Source organism: Helobdella robusta (genome assembly GCF_000326865.2).
Source record: "Helobdella robusta unplaced genomic scaffold HELROscaffold_45, whole genome shotgun sequence".
Classification (NCBI taxonomy): domain Eukaryota; kingdom Metazoa; phylum Annelida; class Clitellata; order Rhynchobdellida; family Glossiphoniidae; genus Helobdella; species Helobdella robusta.
Genome location: NW_008705095.1, coordinates 1273538 through 1297185, shown reverse-complemented (window position 1 = coordinate 1297185; position 23648 = coordinate 1273538). Strand labels below are relative to the sequence as shown.

The 23648-nt window shown below is 32.1% G+C and overlaps 2 protein-coding genes across 2 annotated transcripts; both read left to right on the top strand.

The window, feature by feature from the left end:
* Positions 1-7503: 7503 nt before the first annotated feature.
* On the top strand, positions 7504-9201 carry HELRODRAFT_178047 (hypothetical protein; the record flags this gene model as incomplete). Its single annotated transcript, XM_009026176.1, has 4 exons — positions 7504-7609; positions 8317-8447; positions 8640-8780; positions 9088-9201. 4 exons carry the CDS (start codon positions 7504-7506, stop codon positions 9199-9201), a joined length of 492 nt encoding a protein of 163 aa, XP_009024424.1.
* Positions 9202-12288: 3087 nt separating this feature from the next.
* On the top strand, positions 12289-20093 carry HELRODRAFT_85425 (hypothetical protein; the record flags this gene model as incomplete). The annotated part of the gene is made up of 9 exons (XM_009026045.1): positions 12289-12392; positions 13842-13973; positions 15241-15286; positions 15970-16048; positions 16254-16391; positions 16605-16897; positions 17708-17809; positions 18011-18214; positions 19920-20093. Coding segments are annotated over 9 exons (1272 nt in total), but the record flags the coding sequence as incomplete, so codon positions are not given.
* Between the last annotated feature and the right edge of the window lie 3555 nt (positions 20094-23648).

Sequence of the window (23648 nt, the reverse complement as noted above, 5' to 3'; positions counted from 1 at the left end):
ATATATATATATATATATATATTTATTTATGTTTTCAATAACATGTATGTTTGCCACGTATATAATTAAGTTCTATTTTTTGAGAGGCCTGTGAGGACAATGAATGGGCGCTATATATATTGTTTTTTATAATTATAATTATATATATATATTCATATATATATATATATATATATATATATATATATATATTAATATATAGTTTTATTGATACAGTTTGGTGACAAAAAAATTCTATCCCCAAAATTTGTAAGATGGCTGCTCAAAAAGCTGCCTCGTTTATTCTATATTCCTATATTGGTTAGGATGGATTTTGTTTCTAATTATTGTTTCATAATTTTGTGAGCACATAAATATTTTTATACCGCGATTAAATAATAATTAATTTTTGAAAATTTAATGTAACTAACGTACATACGCAACATCTAAGACTTTCGATATAACTTTTCATTCTAAGAACAATTATGAAGACAACTCTCACCTCCATTGTTTTTTCATTGCGCTGTTGTGCTTTGGTTCCCAATGTTGACCAAACTTGGTTCATTGCGTTATTCTATTCATATTTTCTTTTCATCGTTTCATATCTTGCATGTTGTTATTTTCTCTGCGTCTGACAGAGTTTGATTTACAGAATAATAAAAAAAATCTATCCATCCCTGTTTCTTATAGCAGCTGTTGAACTGAAATTGTTCCTGCATGTAGTTTTTTGTATACTTCATTTAGGATTTTACGGCAGAGTTTATCAGCTGGGCCAGTGTAAATAAGCTCGAACTCGTTCACCTTAAACACATTCGACCGTTCTTGATTTTCACCTCTGACTGCCGATTAATTAAAGACTTCTTGATCACACTATGCCTCGTCATCATTGGCTACTGCAAGTTGTCTGCAAAACATCAGATTGCATGAATTACACTTAACACTGAACTGAACATTGTTTCTTTCTAAAAGACGGTTTGTATAGTGGCGTCATCTAAAACGTTGAATGGTGGAGACTTTTGAGATAAACGGATTTCATGCTGAACTTCAGACAAAATGGTCGATTAATCATGATTATTCAGTCTTACAAAAAAACTGATGTCATTGCTTTTCAGACGAAGTTCGTGAATGTGATTTTTGGCTGGGTTGTTTTCGAGTTTAATAGATGGTCTGGAATGTGTGCTTGGCTGAGGTTTTTTAGGCGTTTTTCATGATTCGGTTTCTATATTTTTAAAAAATTTATTTTGTATGTCATCGTGTACTGAAAATACTAATAAAATCATTTATGACCGTGAAAACTTCAGAAAAGTTATTTCATCAACTTGGAAGATTAAAATTGCAACAAGATGCACAAACAACGAACTTTGTTATATACAAAACATTAACACCAATACCTTCAACAACAACTAATACATCCACAATATAATTTTAGCAGTACTTGCTACATCAGTAAAAGAAATATGCTCTCAACAAAATCTGGCTCTCAACAAACCAACATACTCCAGTTCCGTGTACAGTAACGAAGGATTATATAGCGGTCCCAGTTTGATGGTGGATGGCAACAGAGATTGTTACTACTATAATGGGCACTGTTTCATGGGGGACGATGCTGCAGGCGGACCCAACTGGGCCGTGGTGGACCTCGGCAGTGATTTCTACGTGGATTATGTTTATATGTTTTCCAGGGAAACTTGGTGTTGGTTATTTTTTTCAGTTTGGTTTTAAATCGAAATTCTCTTGGCAATCTGTGTAACAAAAGTCAATAGATATTCGTTATTTCGTTGATTATGTTTTTATGTTACCAGAAATAGCACTAAGCGTGAGATTAATTTTTGCATTATTTCCATTGAATTATTAATTATTATTAAATAGTTCAGATGTTAGTTTTTACTGATAAAATTATACAAACTTGCTTCCATGAATATTTTAATTTTAAATGATTTTCCTTGCCTTTTTATGTTTTACAATTAATTTTAAAAAAATTGCAGTGGAGCGAATGGACTACTTCATAATCGGACTGACGTCAAGGAATTATTTGGTGCAAGGTTCAAGCATTATCAGAGGAACGTACCCCATGTGTGGCCAGTATATGTACCAGACGGTCGCCTGCGCCAGGCACACTCTGAAATGCAATGCCAACCTTCTTTCCTATCGTTACGTCATCGTACAGCAACCATCTGGAGGGTCCGGTGCCCTAACAACATGCGAGCTGGAAGTCTTCGCTGCCAAGAATTCAAAATGTTAACATCTTTTTAGTGAATGCGATTATAATTAATAAATTATCTCAATTACTATGCATCAAGTTAATTTGAAATAGTTAAAATTCTTTTTTATTATTTTCATTTTTTAATGGATGGCTGTGCTCACACATATTATACATTTACAACACAGCGAAGATTTGGAAAGCAACATCAAACAGAAGGTTGGCTGGCTACAATTTCCACGTGATTAGAGCCAGAAGTAAGATAAGTTGTCTGGTAAAATGTCTTCCAGGTGAATGTGATTCAGTAAATTTTGAATTTTATGAGTCAATCTGCGAACTGAAGAGCCACACGTTCGGATACGCAATAGTAAACTTAAGTATTAATCCTGGATGGAATTTCTATGAAGCGCTGTATGCTTAGTTTTATAAAAAAAAATGATTTGACAAAATGATTTGACAATATATTATTGGAAATGAAAATGTTTATTTATGCAACGCACAGTTTTTTTTATCTCTAATACAAAGAAAAATGTAAGATCAAAACATTTTAATTTTAATATTTTAACACACACATGCATATACACACGTACGTACATACCATACATACATACGTACGTACATACATACATATATACGTACGTACATACATACATACATTTATACATGCGTTCGAACATACCCAAAAAGCACATAAACAAACACAAACATATACATACACATACATACATGTGCAACACACCGAAACGCAAGACGAGAAATTCATACAATAAACGATTTCCTTGCATTGTTTTACATCTGCTAATGTTGTCAGCAAAGCAATTACATCGCATGTCATATCGTTGTTGGCTTGTTCAGTAGCTCATTCAATCCTTATCTCAATCAACCCATTTTCAGAGTAACAAAAATTATCGACATAGAAAATTTTTTGTTACTCTCATATATTTTCATTCCTTAATTTGTTGTTTTGTATTTAGCGTGGCCGTGGTGATCAAAAAGATTTGTCTTGTTGAGTGCCGACGATGCGCCTTTCTTAACTAATGCATTGTTCACTCTACCGTTGTTATAATTTTTGTTGGTATTATTAATGTTATTATTATAAATATTATTATTATTATTTTTTTATCCTATTATGATGTTTTAATACTGTCTTGCATGTTGTAGCAGGTTTTGCGTCTGTCAGATTTTATGAAGAATAAAAAATATTATCTTCAATACTCTTTTTGCCATTATTGCATTAATTTTTTCTCTTCAATGTGAACCGCTGAACATCGCCGTACTAGTTGGAAGACACGAAGAATTTAAACAGTCAAGTCTGTAGACATAATAAATATATTTTATATATGTACAACATGTACAATGTTCTTCTATTTGTTCTTTATTATTTGATTGTTTTTCACACGTTGTTGGCGACATAAATGCATCAAATATTGTTGGGTTGGAATGAAATTTTAAGCCTCTAGGTTGCAGGAATAAACTACTAATAATAATGTGACAATAGTTAATTACGAATAGTTCCTGCTTAAAATTAACTATTCATTTTATTTTTTATCTCTATATTTTCATCATCGTTTAGTTCTTGAAAAGTTTTGAACTTCTCTTATTTCACAACAATTTTTTTATTTGCTGTAAACTTTTTAAGTTGTCATTGTTTGAATTTACTTATAAAATAAAACGACAGTACACGTGGATACATTTCATAATGTCATTATTTAGTCCAACATTTAGAAATCAAACTGTTTCATTTATAACAAATTTTCAATCAATTCTGATTTGCAGATGCGATCAATAAGTAGCAACGAGCCGAGGTCATTTTTATTTTTCGCGCTATTGAACCCTGCGACGACGGGAAATTTTTGTATCAATTGAGGACGAATAGACAAAATTACTACTCCAAGATAATAATCCTCTCTTTAGCATTCCTCCGAGGTATTACCTGCAAACACACGCAGCATGTAAACTAACGTGATTCAACGCATCCCACACTTTTGCCTGTGAAAGACGACGATCTCTTCGCAATCGAACCCACTCACTGCATCATCAAAGCCAAGAACCTTAACCATTACACCATCGTGCCACCCAACATCAGCAGATTGCAGTAACCAGATAACTGATGAAGAACTTTGAGGGGATTTGTATAACACTAATTGTTCCAGTTGTTAGCAGCATTCATTTGAGCTTCTTTATATGCCCTATTGTCGACTTCCTCACCTGACTCATCAAAATATTTGTTCATACCAAAGTCATACCCTGAACCTGTAGACAAATTTTCAATCTTTCAAAATTTTCACTTAGCAATTTATATTCCTTTTAAAAACCATTTAGTCGCAACATCTTCTGATTTGACACTAAAACTTACAAAAACTTTCCATTCCACTAGCCTGTAACGCATAGGACGCCTAAAATATTTTGGAGTAAGTAACAAAAGTTCTTAACAGACAAATACTGCTGCACAAATCTACTTTCCAGTTGTTAATTCATTTCGACCAAAACAATTAAAAAACATTCATATATAATTTTATTTTATTAAGCCCTTCCCTGCAATGCTCAATAAACATTTTCTTTTTGGCACGGCACTTTTCAAATTTTAATTCAAGGCTGATATTGTGATCTGTTGCAAATACTTTATTGACTCAGATCCGTGTAATATCCAAAGCAGAAGAAGTTGTTAGAAGAAGAGTTTGAGAAGAACAATTTTTTGGATGTGAAACGCAGAGAAAGAATTTTTGAAAAAAAAACGGTCTAGATGCCAGGCAGTTTCGCTTCTGGTTTCAAAACAGACGGTAAAAAAAAATTGACTAATTCTAGGTAATCTCTTTGAAAAGTTTAACACATACTATCTCAAAGTAAATTATAGTTTCTAATGTTTTTAACTAACTGAAGTGGTAGTAGTAGATGCTAGAAGTATGACTAAAAATTTTTTTTGGCAATTTTTGGTTTCCCATGCTACTATGAGTGGAGAAATTACATTTTAAAACTGGAAATATAATTTGAAAGTGTTGAATCTTAAAAAAGTTCACCCCCCTAAGCTGAAAACCGTTTTCTCCCATCTATCTATTGTTAGATACAGTACAGTTTAAGGTATCACAGCTTCAGTTTATTGCTGGTGTGATTTTGCTATATGTATGCATGCTTATTACATAATCTTTCATATTATATATTATATTTGTTATCATCACCTGACTTTTGATATTTTATAAACTTATTTTAATAACCTAAACTCATAAGATTTGTTTATTTGTAAATAATTAAATTTACACTCAAATTATAATTCGACAAGACTATAGTCTGGATGTCTAAAAATAGTCTTTTTTCAGATTTGAATAAGAAACTATGGGAATCAAATTTGGTGAGATTTGAAACAGCCAAGAGTTCAAAAAAGTATGCAAAGATTGTTGACAGTCTTGAGCAAATGAGCAAAATGCCAACAGAACAGCATATCCTGGACAGATGTAAGTGTTTGGCTGCAAATGTGAAAAGTAGACAGGAGAAAGTTGTGATAGTGGTCCAAGAAGTAAAAATCTTATGGAAAAACTGAATTTTCCAATTCAAAAAGGCAAATCTACAGTGGAAAGAAAAATTGAGAATGTACTAAACAAGTATGAAAAAGACAGCAGAAAACCAGGAACGCAAGACTTTACCAACTTGTTCAACGTAACTGATGAAAATGGAGAATAGTTGTGTAGGAAAATAAAGCCCTCTATAATCTTCAGATGTCAACAAATGGTAGAGCTGGCTACTGCACCACAATTGAAGATACACAAGGAGTTCATCCTAGAAAACTAAAGTTGATTAAGCATAAAGTCAGTCAAGATACTAAGGATGATTTAAACAGTGAAGATGAAGAACAGCAAAGTCAGTCAAGATACTAAGGATGATTTAAGCAGTAAAGATGAAGAACATTTTAACAATGAAGAAGAAAAACAAGATTCTGACAGTGGTTCTCAAGATTCAGATGCTCTGAAGGAAGAAGAAGAAATTGTTTAAAGAGATGATATGGCTTTCCTTCATCACTTGTTACAGACAGTTTAAGAAAACAGGATGCTTCCCTAAAGTAAATTTCCGAACTTTGCCAAATATAAGCAATGCAAGATAGAATAGCCGAGCAATCTATGCTTTGCTAACTTATATTTTACTTCCAGAATTTCGACAGTCAGCCAAAGGTCAGTCATCATGTGACTTTATTACTGGCACGTGGAGTGACATCTGGTTTTCTGGTCAGGTTTATAATCAGGATAACTACACAAATTTGGCAGCCGTTTGCAAAGATCACTCAAAGACAATAAAGACTTTAAGGACTTTTTGGTCGGTTGAGCCGACTCCAATCTCAACTCAAAGGTCAAACATTTGTGCTGAACGTGCAATTAAAGTTCTGCAGGATTTACTTCTATTGCGCAAAAGCATTGAAAAAATTAACATTAAATTTCTTTTGACAAATGAACACTAAAACCTGTATGTTTGTATTTCTGATTAAAAAAACTATTTTGTACAATGTATATATAAATTTAATTAAGGGGGTGACATTTTTTTAAAGTTGACACTTGCCATTGGATTTTTCTTGATCTTTGCATTAAAACTCCACAAAAAATAACATGGCGATAGGGTCTTTAAAAATTGTCATATCCCTAGTAAATGCAGAAATAACAGTAGTGAAAGAAGCAGTAGCAGTCAAAGTATCAGACTATTAACTGTAACAATAGTAGTAGAGTAGTAGTTGTTGTAGTATTAGTAAAAGTAGTAGTAGTAGTAGTAGTAGTAGTAGTAGTAGTAGTAGTAGTAGTAGTAGTAGTAGTAATAGTAGTAGTAGTAGTGATAATAGTAGTACTAGTAGAAGTAGTTTTCTAGTAAATGGAATTCAATACTTATATTTTTTAATTATTTGTATATCTAATTTTTTACCAACAATTATATTTTTTATTTTAATTATTTAATATTATTGGGGCATTGAAACGTAACGTAAATTATAAAGAAAAAAAGGATAAAATATTTTACTTTAAAGCATTAAGAGGAATAAAACTTTGTAGACTGTAATTAAATTATGGCGATGAGATGTAGCAGTTACTGGTTTCAAACGCAGAGATCCCCGCTTATCGCTGGCATTTATCAACATGGCTGACCGAACTCTTGTTGTTAACGAGGTTTTGTGTTATATTCAAAATAATTTAGAAAACGATTGTGATAATAATTTTGTAGATGCTACTGCAAACTTTTATTCAACGGAAAACTAGTATTAGCAAAAACGGTTAAATTCTGATTTAGAAAATATAAAATTTGATAGAATAAAAAGTTTGGTTAAAGGTTCGTCAAAATATGACAAAGTTAAAAAAATGTTGGAAGTTTTGAAAACTGTATTCGAAATTAAATTAAAATATAAATTACCTGATTGTGCTGCTACTGCTACAAATTTGTCAAGGATTCCGAAAACACTAGACGGTTTGCGTAATTTAGTGAAATCCAGATTTAAAGACTTAAATATAAATGTTAATAATCTATAAAATAATTTAAAAACTGTCGAAGACTTAAACAATAAGAATAGTGTAATATCGTACAGCAAACAGTGTGTCTGATACAACTTACAATTGGGCGACTAACTCGCTTGATACATACTCTGCCTCTAAAAAGAGTGTATGGGCTGACGAAACAGTGAACAATGTAATACCAGATAATTTTTCACTTGCTTTGAATTTAAATGAATTTAAAACCGTTTTGAATAAAAAGGAAATGAAAAAAATAAATTAGAATGCTAACTTGATGATAGATAAAGTGCATGTAAATACCATGGATAACAGCAAAGGTAGTATTAAATCTAATAAATTAATCACAAAAATTGTTGGCCAAAAATAGACAAAGATTCTAGGCTTCAGGCAAACAAAGAGTTGATAAAAAACAGTTTTCTCTATCAGCAATATACGTTTGTGTCATGCTGATGATGTCAAGGAATATCTAAAGTCAATGAGATAATCTAGTTTCACACATTAAAATAAGCAAATACTGTGAAACTTTACGAGAAAAGATGGTACAACGGAATGTACAAGAAAGGGCGCAGAGTCCGCTGGCAGTATTTCGAAAGTTTTGTAGTTTGATTGCGCACTCAGTAATTTCTAGCGTAATAAATAATTTTTTTTATATCGTTAAACTAGGAATGAATAAAATGTCATCTGACCAGCTTGTATATCCTACTACAGCGCAGTCAAGGGCGGAGTATTCGGAAATGTATGATATTCATCATGAGTTTTTACAACACCTCGAAAAGGAGAAATGGATTGAAAACGTTTGTCGTCGAAAAAAATTCAACTGAAGCTTGCAACTCAAATCCTACCAAGGATAATTTAATGAATCTTCCGGATATTTTGAAAAATCTTCCGGATGATTAGAAGGATTTTCCTGATGATTTGAAAAATTTTTGGAATGCATGGCAAACCTACACAATTAAAAACATGTAATTTCATACAACAAAAACCAGCAAGCATGCCGAATGTATATAATGTCATCTGACCAGCCTGTATTTCCTACTACAGCGCGGTCAAAGGCGGAGTTTTTGAAAATGCATGATTTTCATCAAGAGTTTTTACAACTCTTCGAAAAGGAGAAATGGATTGAAAATGTTTGTCGTAGAAAAAATTAAACTGAAGCCTGCAACTCAAATCCTACCATGGATAGTTTAATGAATCTTCCGGACAATTTGAAAAATCTTTTTGATAATTTGAAGGATTTTCCGGAGGATTTGAAGGATTTTCCTATACAACAAAAAGCATGTAATTCCATGCAAATAGAACCAACATGTTAAAGGCTTATTTGATTTCAACTTAACATTGTTTTTGTTTTGTACATTTTATTCGGCGCTCTATAAGTGGTGAATTATTGATATATATATATATCAATGCATACATATATATATATGTTGGATTAAGACTGTCGAAAATGCAATTATTGATGAAAATCACATCATGTTCGGCATCGGAAGCAATATCGTGGACGACCACGATGATCGACTGGAACATAAACAAATGCCGAACATTCTGTGATTTTCATTAATAATTATATATATTTTTTCATTTCATTTTCAAAGTTTTATTCATAATCAACGACATATCAAATAAGTGAATAAGAGTTATGAAGTTGAATATGCGGAGACCGAATAAGACTGTTTGTCTTGTGGTGGCCACCGCAGGTAGATACATGAATAGTTAATGAAATAAAATAAGGAAAATAACTGAAGCAGAAAGATAATTGAAGATAAATAAGTAAATGTTCGTGTCATACATGTATAGACATATAACTATGTAAATGTTCGCTCAGTACATATATAAACACATAAATGTTTAACCATTCATAAAGACCATTCATCCGCATCATTTGTTCTAACGTATTCTTAACATAATATTAGGTGGTGGAGTCGAGATCCAGTGTCAATAAAAAAGCACGGAATTTTGACTTGAAATGTTGTAGGTTTATGATGGCTCTTAGATGGGGAGGTACAAGTTCTGTCCAAATTTTAGGACCTGTTATTTTTATGCTTGTCTGGATTAATTTGAGGCGAGTTTATATATATATATATATATATATATATATATATATATATATATATATATATATATATATATATATATATATTGGATTAGGACTGTCAGAAATGCAATTATTGATAAAAATAAATCACAGCATATTCGGTACGATTCACAAAAGATTTTATTGCACTTACTTTGAATTGTTCCGTACATTCACTAAACCCATTTAAATAAATACTTTATTTTTTGCTTTGATGTATACGACTGTTGTAAATCTTTTTTGTCATGCATTACCAAAACACCGAAAACTGGCAATCAATTTTCACTTTCGTGCTCGATGAGGAAAGTCAATTTTGATTGGTTCAGGGTTTCTTGTGGCTGGTTGACTGTTCCGTATCATCGTATGCGACGAAGATATCATCAACATATCTGGCATAAATATTTGTTTTTAATTCCGGATTGTCTTTAAACATTTCGATCTCAAGTTGTCCTAAAAAGAAATTTGCAAACAGGACACCGAGTGGTGAGCCCATGGCTACACCGTCAATTTGCTTGTTTAGCTTGCATGTGGGATTGTGAAAAAGTGCTTCGATTTAGAGAAGAGACCCGCATGCTCTGCTAAAATCATTCGTGAGAAGGCAGACACTAACAAATAACATGTGCAAGAATGAAGAAAAATGTAGCTGCATTAAAACATTCATGGAGGCATTTAGGAATGCCAGAACGATGTACGCCCAAAAAATGTACAACAGTAACGCGTCCACAGAGGGAGCGTGAACACCCTAGTATAATGAATAGATCCAAACATAAATTAACAGAGGGACAGATGAATCTACTAGGCAAAGGGCTGGGTTAGGGTTGTGAATATTAGCAAAAGTTGATTCTTTTCTATAAAAACAGAATGAAATGTCATGGCGCGCTCTACAAGAGAATACACGTTATATGCAGGGATTCAAAAACATTATTTTAAAATAATAAAAACTAAGTTATGTTATTCTATAAACAAATACAAAAAATATGTTTCCAACACTAGCCGATCGGTGTTCTAGGCAAAGAATGAGGTCCATTATCAGGTTCGCGCCAATAAGGCAGCGATTTGTTAGTACGATTTTTAGTTAGCTGTTTCGCATCTTTAATGAAGTACATTTTAATTGGTTTTGAGCTTCACAAGGTAGTTTAACTTAATTTTAACTTAGCTTTAATCATTTTGATTTGGCCCGGTCTTGAATTCAAGTGTATTTTATTAAATAATAACATTTTATGTTAAGCTCTTTCACGTAAATTTAATATTGGTGAAACGGGTCGAATGAAACAGAATGCTTGTGTTTGTTTAGATTCAACGATATCCTTTGACAATCTTTATTAGTCATGTTTACATTGTGTTCTATTGAGTGGCGAGTTAGCAGAAAGATATAGAAAATGGACAAAACATTCGCACACACGTGCACACAAAATCCATTATGTAACGTAAATTTATAAATGTTAACAGCAATTGTTACAATTCAAATGTTCACAACAATAGCATGGTGCTGCCGTCTAACAATATGAAATATGCTTGTGAACGAAATGAAACACATTCATCCTAGGCAAGCTGAGGGCTTGATTAGATATTGTCTTGCAAACAAGCTAAAGTAAAGAAACAGTATAGGAAAAAATAACATTTTTGTTGTGAATATTTCAAGTTAAAAACTTATACGATTGCTTGTGGTGAATATTACTTAAATATAAAAAATCATTTGTGGTGTGTGATTATTAATAAATTGGAAATGTCTTCTAAAGAGGTGAATAGATAAGATTTTCGTTTTATGGACTTTCTTGTTCTTACGGCGTTCTTGTATTATGTTTTTTTTATAATAAAAACATGTTAAAACGTTGATTAACTATTCAATGCAAATTTTTTTTTCTAAATTTTAAAGCACTTCTATATGTTTTTTATTTATCAATGGATTCGTTTCAATGAAGGATTTCATAAAAAAGCAAAGATTTCTTTGCACTCACAGTAGCATTTCTTCAATGATATTATCGTTGAACAAATTTCGGTATATCTGAATTTTAAGGTATTAAAACTGTAAATCAGATATTTAACCATAATAATCATGTTAATCGTCCCCAAGCCAGAGTTGGACGTGGTCGGCTGCTTTGGTTGGCTCCCTTATCGCCTTCTCGACATCGTACCAATTCGGATACAATCTCACCGTTCTCAACACACCGATGATTGTTGGTTAACAACACTTAACTTAATTATTTTCAGGCATATTTACATTCTTTGGTTTATTAAACTCTAAAACAAACTTTTTTGAGGTAGTTTTCAATTAAAATTTGATGTAAATTTAAAATAATTTTTATTTTTAGTTTGTGAAACAATTTTTGAATGATTCCTACTCAACAACGGCTTCATCGTTATCAGCACTGCTGAAATCATCAACATCATCATCAACTCCACAAACAGCATCGCTCCCAACAACAGCATCATACTCAACCTCATCATCATCATCATACTCACCACCATCATCAGACTCACCATCATCTTTATTTTTATATTTCTCAGCAACGTCATCTTCATCATCCTCCACAACGATCTTGTCAAAATATAATGCAATCAGTGAGAACACTCTGACGATCCTCTGGTCGCTATGCACAGCTGTGTTTGTCTGTGGAGGCATGATAGGTTCCTTCGTTGTTGGTTGGCTAGCTGATAAGCTGGGCAGGTTCTCCAAACATTTTCTACTTGAATTATTCATGTCCAACAATAAAGTTTTTTCATAATGTAATTTTTTCAATTTTATTTAATGCAGCTCTGTCAAACGCAGAACTGCTTGCATATTTTATTATATTTGCAATGAAACTTTTGTGTCACAAAGGCTGTACACCACCCATACAACAAATTACACGTTATGTATGCACGCGCAAGCTCCGCCTCATACGGGTATGATTGTCTTTCAGTTTTGGATAGACAGTATTGTTATATAATGTATTATAATGTATACTGAATAATGTATCCAATTATTATATATATATATATATATATAGAGAGAGAGAGAGAGTATTGTATGAATTCTACCAAATTATCATTGCTATTGGTGTGTTTGTAAGCGCTCTTTAAAAAGATCTCAGAGGCGCCAACGATTGTTGCAGCACATTATTAAGGCTAAGCAATGAATGGAGAGAAAAGACATTAGCACGGGTAAGCTTAAAAAAAAGATGGTGCTTCAACCTTTTACAAAAATGAATAACAGACAACGCAGGATCACGAAAGTCCCTAGGCAAACCATTCCAGACAGCAGGATGGACATGGACTTTTGAAATGCTTTAAGCTGGTTTATCTTTTCTGCTCCATGATCTCTTGCGTTTGACATTATTGTTATATACAACATATTTTTGTACCCAGTGATGGTGCGCTTCAAAAATGGTTCATTTTTGTGACATTCAAGGAGTGAAGCACAGACGTCAACGCGACGACACAAATTTCTCTCCGTGAGGATATGGGAAACCCATATATCGAGCTTTGAGACTAAACCCAGGCCATTCAGGTGGTCATAAACAGTTGAATTCGATAAATTTAACCTATCACCGATTTCACGTGTTTGCCGGTTTGTATCAACTAATGCCTTTATCGCGTGTTCCTGAACATGGTCCATCTTCGACATCAAAATTGCCGGATCGAAATTTCGCAATCCAATTCTGGCACTGGCGTATTGTCAGCACATCTTTTCTATACACATAGGTTAATTTTTTTCTGGCTTAAACAGCATTTTTACCTTTTTTATAGTGAAAAAATAAAATATGACGAAAATGCTGCTTATTTTTCTCCATATTTCAAAGAACACCGACCAAAAACTACTACGTACAATCAATTAAACTTATTCACACACAAACCTTGCTATATCTGCTGTCAAAACATATAATGACAAAGCAACTTAAATGTGAACGTAGCTGTTAAAAAATACAAAACATAGCAATCGGGAAAAGACGAAATTACTTTCGGAACAATATAATAAATCGCAGTGTGGCTTGAGATGCAATTGCACCCCAAGATCTCCAGACAGTTAAAATTTAAAATCTGAAAAATATTACATGACATTTTTTAAAATTTAGTAAGTCGCATGAGATTTTTATTAATTGAAGTAGTATGAACTGAAAATGTTTCATTGAAATAGGAGATTCACTCTGATGTTGAATGCCGGGCCAGCCATCTCGGGGGCACTGATTAGTTTCGGCTGCGTGTATGCTGGGTCGCCTGCTCTTCTGCTCGTTGGACGGTTCATCACTGGCCTCAGCTGCGGTCTGTTGTTTCGCTAATTTAGTGTTTTCTGCATTTTAAAACGATTTTTTTTTTCAATTTGCTATTCACAATTTCGAGTCAATGGTACACAATATTATAATAACAGCATGCTGTGTGTCAAGTTAAAGTAGTAGTAGCATGACTGTATCATAAAATTTGAGTAATTTTGATAATTCGTTTGATTTTTATAGTTATAAAATCATTATGATGGCGGATGGCTGGATAACATACATAATGGTAAACGGGCTCTGAATAACTGTGATATGATAATATTCTATGCAGACATACAAACGCACATGCTAAAAAATACATAAGAAAACACAATCAAAAATGATTTTAAATAATTTTTCATTGACACTTATTAATTTGAAATTGTAAAAATAAGCATTGTTATTAGTTAAAACAATAGCGGTTCGATTTCTATTGTTACATGAATTCAATTAAAAATATAACAATGCTAATTACAAAAGAATAGCGATAATATTAGCACCATAAAAAATAATATATAGTAACAAAACTGTAATAACAATAATAATAATAACAATAATAATAATAATAATAAAAGTTCTATAACATGCGAACTTACTCACATGAATGCCGATTTGATCGGCGACATTTATATTGAATTGTATACGTGTCTTTATTTCTATTATCACTCACAATGACAAAAAATTTCTTTATAAAATATTTCTTCGTAATAGTGATGGTTCGACGTCAAAATGTCAATTCTATTTCGATTATTTTCAGGTATAAAATTTCAATTTCGATTGTGAAGAATGTTGTTTTACGTTTAGCGTCTTTCCTGTTGGCGTCTTAATTTGATTTGCTAGACATTGCAAGCGGAATTTTCCACCTTATTTTGTGTGAAATAATTATGTATAATGCTCCGTTTTTTATATTCCTTGGAATAACAAACTTTAGCATTACTTATAAATTCCTTGTTTTGGATCGTGTAAAGAAATTTTCAACTGGCAAATGCCTAAATTAAGGTAATTAAAAATAGAAATAGTAAACCAAATGCGTCCATTTCAAACATTCAATCAACTTTTTTTGTAACAAAAGATACTTAACTCCGTGTTACAAAATCAAACTTTCGATAATCGTACCATCGCTACTTCCTAACATGTGTTTTGCAGGAACTTGATGTTTTTAGGATTCGTTACTTCAGAATAGCTTTCCTGAATTTATGAAATTATTTTTACCTTTCCAGACCGATTGTGTGCATTCTGGCTCAACGAAGATAAACAAATAGAAATTTCTGATGTGCCAACCAGTAGTTTTGAGAGCCCTTCAATAATAAAATATTTTTATATGTCCGGCGTGGTTTGTTATTTCTAAAAAACACGTCGAAGAAACCGACGTTAACATGTTTTTAAAATTTCTTAGTAAACAAATTTTAATGCGATCTCTGTTCAAACGAAAGCACATCAAAGACTACATTTCTGCCAGCTAGATAAGTTGAACAATGCCGAAAATGCTACGATATTAAAAAGTACATGTATATTTGTATATATGTATGTATATATGTTTGTATGTATGTTTGTATGTATGTATGTATTGTCTATTATTACGGAAAGTTATATACTGGGCTTTTTATTTGGTGAAACTCAAAAGCGCTATTGATTCATAGACAAATAAATCGGACGTTCATTGTTTTCATGTTCTTTAATATTATTCGAAGTATCAATATCTTTTGCCATCTTTTTAACTTCGTCAGCAACTACGTCAATGTTCTTTTTGACGACATCCGCGTAGGACGATTTAAGCTCATGAACCTCATGGAGTAAATCGTCGATAGTAGACTTAATGTCATTCTTGGAGGAACTATCACGATTGAGATTCATTGACGATTTAAGCGTATCAAAATCGACTCTGAGAGTTGCATTGAAAGCAAAAATTTCACATAACTTAGAGTTAATTGATTGACAGGTATCGTCAATTAAATTAGTTATTTCAACAGCCTTATAAATAGGCTTTCTGCAGCTTTCACAATACCAAAATAGTCCATGGGTACCTTGTCTGCAATGTTCATTTCAGTTGGCACCGTTGTGAGTAGTTTTCTTGGAATGAAAATTTTTCTTGGTGAGTCTATTGTTGATGACTTGCAGTTAACGTTTTGAATGAGAAAAGTGATTAGTTGTGCTATTTTGCAGTTAATGGACGTTATAATCGTCTACAATCTTTAGTTCTATATTGCATTTCTTGATTTTATATATATATATATATTTATTTATATATATTAGTTTAGACTATATATATAATAAAATATATGTTCCACCGTTTGTAGGGATTGAAAACAAATGGCCAATATTGCTGATTCTGAATGCAGTACCTGGTTTGGTCAGTTTGTTCACCTTCCCTTTCCTACCTGACAGTCCAAGGTTCTTAATGGCAGCTAAAAAGGACAAAAACAAAGCCAAAGAAGGTGTTAATGTTATTTAACAACTCAATGCCAACATGCTTCAGTTTAATTTTGAACTTGCCTTACTGCTTACAATCTAACATTTATTTTTTTGAAAAACCTAACAAATAAACTATGATAACTTTTTCATATATGTAAAATTTTTGTTTATTTGAATTTTGCATATTTTTCTTCGCAATTTTATGTTCCAATTTAAATTGACAACTCAACATTCAGCTTTGAAATGGCTTCGTCGACGAGAAGACATTACGAATGAAATCGAAGAGATGGAGAAAGAATCAAGAAACCAAGGTGAAGAGTGCAGCCTATCGAAAATGTTCCGAGCTCGAGAACTTTTTGTTCCATTAATCATATGTTTGGCACTTCAAATAATTAAATCTTTTTCCGGCATAACTGCCATCCTGTTCTACTCTGCAAGCATATACTTAAACGCTGGAGTTGCAGTCGATGTTGTTCAATATGCCAATTTGGGAACATCATTTGTCACCGTCGTCACTGGAATTGTTATGGTGAGAATGATTTAATCGTGAAAAATATAACAAATAACATTGTTTTCATTTTTAGTTTATTGTTGTTGTAAACATTAATATTTATTAATATTTACAAAAATAATAAATTAAAAATAGAATTTTTATTGTCAAATTTTGTTTTAACAGTAATATGAATATTTACATGTACGTCATTTCGCCTTGCTCATTTAGGGGTGTATTTAAGAGATGTTGGCTGGCCCAGGGCCCACTTCGATACAAACCGTCAACCGCCATATTGTTGTGGTTCATGTAGCCAGCATACTGTTTCACTACTTTTTATACACTATAACAGAGTTTTTTTTTATAAATGATAAAACGGTTTTAAATAGTTTAAATTAAACGGTTTTTTGCCATAACCAAAAAAGTTAACAAGTATTTTTAGTTTTTGGCCCGGTCTTATTTTGGTTAAATTCGCTATTGATCTCAAATTTACTAGAGCAGCGTTAATTTTTTAAGGCCTTTTAAAAATTTCACTGTTTTCACTTATCAGAATATTAATATCCTTATTTTACTTATCATTACTTAATGAAGAAATTAGTAGAGCCCTTTTATAAATTAGTTTATTTCATGAAAATTTTGAAATCATCATCGGAAATTCTGACCAAAATTAATCCAAAATGCAAAATATTGTACAAAATTTAAAGCTCTCATGTATTTGTTTTTTATTTATTCACCCAAGAAGACAACTAAGCGGTTTGTTGAAAGAGCATTTAGAGGAAGTTTTAACTTAAACAGTCTATTAAAAAATTAAAAATTCATAAATTAAAATTCATAAATTTTTTAAATAAGATACCCTTGATGGACAGACTGGGTAGAAGAATTTTGTTACTAGGGCCGATGCTTGGCATGATTCTCACGCTGATCGTCCTCACTGTGGCGCTCAATTTGAAGGTGAAGGTCATAATTAAAAATAATTCTAGTGTAACCTTTTTAGCGATAGCATTGACAATAAAATAATCATTAAAACTAACGTTTGGTTTTAATAACATTAATAATGAAAACAATTTTCTTTGTTACATGTTATTCCTGCAGTTTAACCTTTTAGAGACTATGCATTTTGGAATGACTGAAAATAAAATAATTTCCATACAGTCGAGATATCCTTTCATGAACTACCTGAGCATCGCCTGCATCATCATCTACGTCGTTCTGTTCGCCTGCGGACTGGCCTCCATTCCGAGCATGATCCCAGTCGAGGTCTTCAGACAGGGTCCAAGGGCCAGAGCAATGAGTTTGGCCGGGTTGGCCAGCTGGATATCGAATGCTATTGTGGCTATGTGTTTTGAGATTGTTCAAGTGAGTTAATTAAATTTACGATACGATACGATACGATACTTTTATTTGCTTCTAAAAAATTAACAAAAGAAGAATAGAAGACAATTAAATTAACAAATAACTGTTAGAATGCTCTATTGAAACTTATGAAAAATATTAATTTTTTTAAAAGGTCATCACTACAATTAATATTTTTTAGCTTTCTTAAATCACAAAAATTAAAAGAAGTTAAGGTAGGTAGACAAGCTCTGCTAATCTGTATAATGATCATTCAATTTTTTATACTAAGATGAAATATGAAACAAAGTGCATACAAATTTTTTAGAATCATTGATATGACAAGAAATAAGAAGATTCACAATCATATAATCATATAAAAGCTATGACTCGTTTAGGTCGCAAAACGTGCAGTGATGGTTGACTTAAGCATGTCTAGTCTAAAAACAATATCATTGGCCATTTGTTGATTTTTTTTGTTAACAAACATGGAAATTATTAGATATTAGATCAATGATGGTATCAGCCCTTTTCTTAGTAGTACTTTAACAGCAAAAAATTTTCAGTAATAAAAGTGTAGCAGTTGTAGAATTTGCTTTGTGGGGACATTTTACCCTCTGAAGACCGGTTTAATTAAAATATATTGGGATGATATTTTTATCAACTCGCAAGGCGCACTGAAAATATTTGGGACAAGTTGCTTAAATTATTCAAATTTCTCTAGGTTTTTCGATGTATTTCCTCTAACTGGTCGATATTATTTAGAACGTTGATGGCTATGCGGCTAAAATATATGCATTAATATATGAATAATTTTTGTTACAATTTTATACAAAAACCACAACAAGAAAATTTTACAAAATTATTCTTTTTTATTTCATAACTTCTTGAAAATATTCCACTAATGTAGACAGACAGTGGCTGATCTAGGGTGGAGGTGGCGTGAGCGAGCAGTGTTGTTATCGTTTAGACTTCGTATCATTAGACACGAATAGTTATCCTTATGAACAACGTACAATAATTCGATTATTTTTTGGAATGTGGCACTGATTTTGTGAAGTAAGCTAGTGATTTGTTATTAGATTCATATAGTACTCAATTTTTAAAGCGTGAAAATGTATAATTTGGTAATGGATTTCCCGACGTTTTTGATATATAGTATCTGCAATCTACCAAATAGTTATCAGTTTGTGTTACTGAATACAATCTCTAGCTCAATTTTCTTTATAGTGTAATGCTGATACAGGGAACTATGGTGGTAGTTTCGTATTAGATTTATGCAATGGTCTATCTCATGTGGACACCACCCTCCGTTATGAGCATTATTTTTATTAAAATTCAGTAAAACTCAGTTTTTAGTCACAAAATGACCAAAGATTGAAGTGATTATCTAAAGAAGGTCACTAGCCTAATTTTTGCCACACTATTAAAAATTTGGTTAGTCGCTTAGCTCCTCCGTCAAATTTCAAAATTTGAACGTTTTCAAAATTTTGCCCCCTTCACCCGTAAAAGTTGTTTACATCCGTCCTTTTAGACACATTTTGATAATTATATGCGTAAATCAGTTTTCTATTGGGGAAAATACCAACACAAACATAAATTATTTATTTTTTATGTATGTCGTAATTATTATTTGTAATTATTCAAACAATAACTTACCTAAACAAATTTAACCTGGCTAATCATTCCTTCAAGCTGTCAGCAAACATTATTCGATTGTACCCCACAGGCAGCCACTAAAGAATTCATCTTCCTCATCTTTATCGTCATCATGATTGCTTCTACAATTTTTGTCTACTTGAAAGTTCCCGAGACAAAAAATAAGACATTCGATGAAATTGCAAGTCAGTTTAAAAGTGCATCCAGAGAAAGTAATGGTGAGATAAGAACAGTTGTTGCCTGACAATGGGCTAATTTGGTAACATGAGCTTTTATTATAAAATTAATTTTAAAAATGAATCAAATATTGTGTCACAGAAACAAAAAACCAAATAGATAGTTTCTTTAAATTTGCATTTTGTTATGCCATTTGAAAAATTTTTTAATTTAAAATTTTTCGTGGTAAATTTTTTGTTGGAAGTTTTATGCTTTTATTGTCGATGTTGAAAGTTAACAAATAACAATGCAATACTGTCAACTGTAAATATTGTTTCATTTCAATTTTGCCTATCAAATTTTTTAGTTAGAACCAACATCGCTTGCTGTGTTGGTCAGTCGCTTATCATAAAAATGTTTTCCATCGTCATCGTCAAATTTCAGAAACAAAAACAAAGAAATAGTTTGTGAAAGAATACAAAATCATTGGCAATTAGCATATTTTCTAGCAAAAAAATATTTACTGTAATATAAAAAATTAAATAAAAAATAAAGTCTAAGTCGTTCAAGTTTTAGCCGTACACATTATTCGTGTTGTGTTATAATTTTTTAACATTTACTCAATGTATTTGGTTCAATTACTTTTGTAATATTGAAACTTCCAATGCTTATCCCATCTTAACAGCATGAGTTTTTTATGATATCGGTTGAGTCCGCCAGTAAAGATTTACTTATAAAAATATTTAATTTTAAAACAACACAATTTAATTCAACAACACTTGCAATTTTAATCTGCCAGCATTCAGATCTGGACACTGTGAATCTCAAGTTTTTGTCACTTTTACAATAAAAACACGTTTGAACGGATAAGCAAGTATGAATTTTAAGTTTTCATGCAATCAAGTCCATAGTGAATGCATGTCAATGTATAGAGTGCATGAACAAACACAGGATCTCATGTTGAGGGAGGCAGAGTGAACGCACGTATATTAACCTTGGTTGTCGGTGGTTCATAATGACTGAATAATAGAATGAATGAATGAACGAATGAATAAATGAATGAACGACTGAATGAATGAACGACTGAATGAATGAACGAACCAACGAATGAATGAATCGTAATGTTTGAGAGGTGCGCAGGTGTGATGTCTGGTGATAAATATGCGGTTAATTGTTGTTGCATTGTTTGTCATGAAAGTCATGTTTTCATCAATTAATTCGCCATTACGATTCAATTTCGAGAATTCATGAATACGCGCATGGATGAAATGACAACCTACATTCGCACGTGAATACAAGGCACTGCACGTACACACGTACCATACATGTAAAATGACACATCGGATGACAAGATGTTTAGTATTTTCCATTCCTATGTTGAAGAAATCATTCAATTGAAAATGAATTTTTTAAAGTTTGTTGAAGCACAAAAGTTTATTGCGTAGGGACAATTTGTGGCTAGTAAGAAGTAGTTCAATAATTTGTTCCAATTAAAAAAATTGAAATGAACTGATAAGATGACGTAATTAAATTTTGTTCTGTCTAAAGATGTAAAAACAGCAGTTCTTCTTACATTGAAGTTTGAGTGGGACGCAATGGAGTGATTGCGAATGAAGAATAATTTCAAACCGCCTTTAATCAGCATCATTCATCCATTCTTAATGAAAATAAAGTTGAAAAATACGAAACCTTTAATTGAAAAACAGAAAAATAATTTGTAAGAATCAAATAAAAAAATTATTGATTTCTTCCAAAGAGCAAAAATTGAGATTGAAAAATAAATTTCATCGTAATTTGTCCATGCATCAGAAGCCATATGCCAAACAGTTGTACAAAAGGACGCAAGAACTTGCACTGTAACGAATCTTTTTAACAAATATCCACCCACCTGAATATGCCATGCCGATTGCAATTCATTAGATTGAAATTATATTATACTTAAACTAAATTCGATGAATCATGTACATAATATACAAAACTATTTTAAAAGCAATTACATTTCAAATGAATAAAATGATAATAAATTAAAAAAATGCAAACACATTTGCAGTACTCCATTTCGTATCCAACAAGGTTTGTGCGTAGCCCGAGTTTGTACTTAAAAACATACAAAACTTAAAAACAGATCCTAAATGTAAGTTTCTGTATGGTATAATTCAAAATCGGTGACAGATTGCAAGTACTAAGAATTTAATTTTGCTGATCTAATGTTGACAAGGGCTGATTCCGAATGGAACTGCAACATAATTTTAAATGAATTTTATGACGTATAAGCGGCCTCATGCAGACAAGCAAGCCAAGTTCATCTGTTCGGTGAACAACAGGAAACAACAAAATGACGACTTTGCCAGAAAAGTTTATCAACATCATACGATTTTTGTAGCACTTACAGTAAGAAGTCCACCCTATTTGAACGCAGAATTTAAAATTGTTAAAAACAAAAATCGAATGAACAATCTTGTAAACCAACATTTGCAAAAACAAATGTAACGATAACAACTGTATGCAAAAAACTATATCGGCGCTGACATGGAATGCTTTTTATTCATTCTTGAGACGTGTCAAATTTTTAAGACCTGCAGTAATTTTGGGTTATTTCAGTGAGAACGAGTATCAACTTAGTAATGAATTTGAAATAATCATGACATCGTGGCGAAAGTTCAAATGCCGTTGAGGATAAGAAAAGCAAAAAAGCATTTGCAGCAAGGAACTGAGATTCTGCACATTTCGTGACGTACTGGAAGCCATATGATGAACACTCAGATATCATCGGCGACAGTTCTATGAGAGGAAGTTGCCTACCTGCTGCTCCAATCAAAATGTTCTCTTTTTTAAAATTTCTCGTTTAAAATTTATTTAATTTTTATTTACTTCAAAATTGAGCATTTACAAATTTAAAAGTATATTTAATGATTAAAAAATTTAATCATGAGATTAAAAGTAACTAACAATTAATTTGAACTACTGAACTTAAACTCTATTGATGGAGGATTGTGGCAAAAAATAAACATCAGTTGCGAGTTTGCATATATTTATTATATATATGTTAGAATTAATGGCTTTCCAAAAAAAATGTAAATATTCGTTTGACTGTGGTTTGTTTGGAAGGAGCTTCTCTTGGGTGAGCCATTGTTTAAATGTGATTGACAAACTGGTATTCAAGGGCGGATCTTGACAACTCTTATTGGAAATACTTGGAGCCTGGCATTTTTGCTTCAATTTTTATATTCAGAACGGTGCTTTTATGTGTAAAAACTGTTTTAATGCATGAAAAGTTGGAAACATTTTCAAATAATCACAAGAAAATGGGTGTTGACTGCTGATTCCTCCACACATCCACCACTGCTGGTATTCAACATTTAGTACATTTCATCAGGCAAACCTTTTACTGTGAGGGCCGCATTGAAAACTATTTCACCTTTGAAGAGCCGCATATGTACTTAAATAGCAAATTTTTCGACCCAGAGGAGAATTTTTATTTAATTTGTTGTTCCTTTTTTTGGTCATAATGTCTGGCTGACGACCTTATTTTGGCGAACAAAGCTTCGCGGGCTGCATAAATTTCTTCACGGGCCGTAGTTTGCCCACCCCTGCATTAGATTGAATCGTCAAACAAATTTTCTGGTCTTAGTTTTTTAAAACG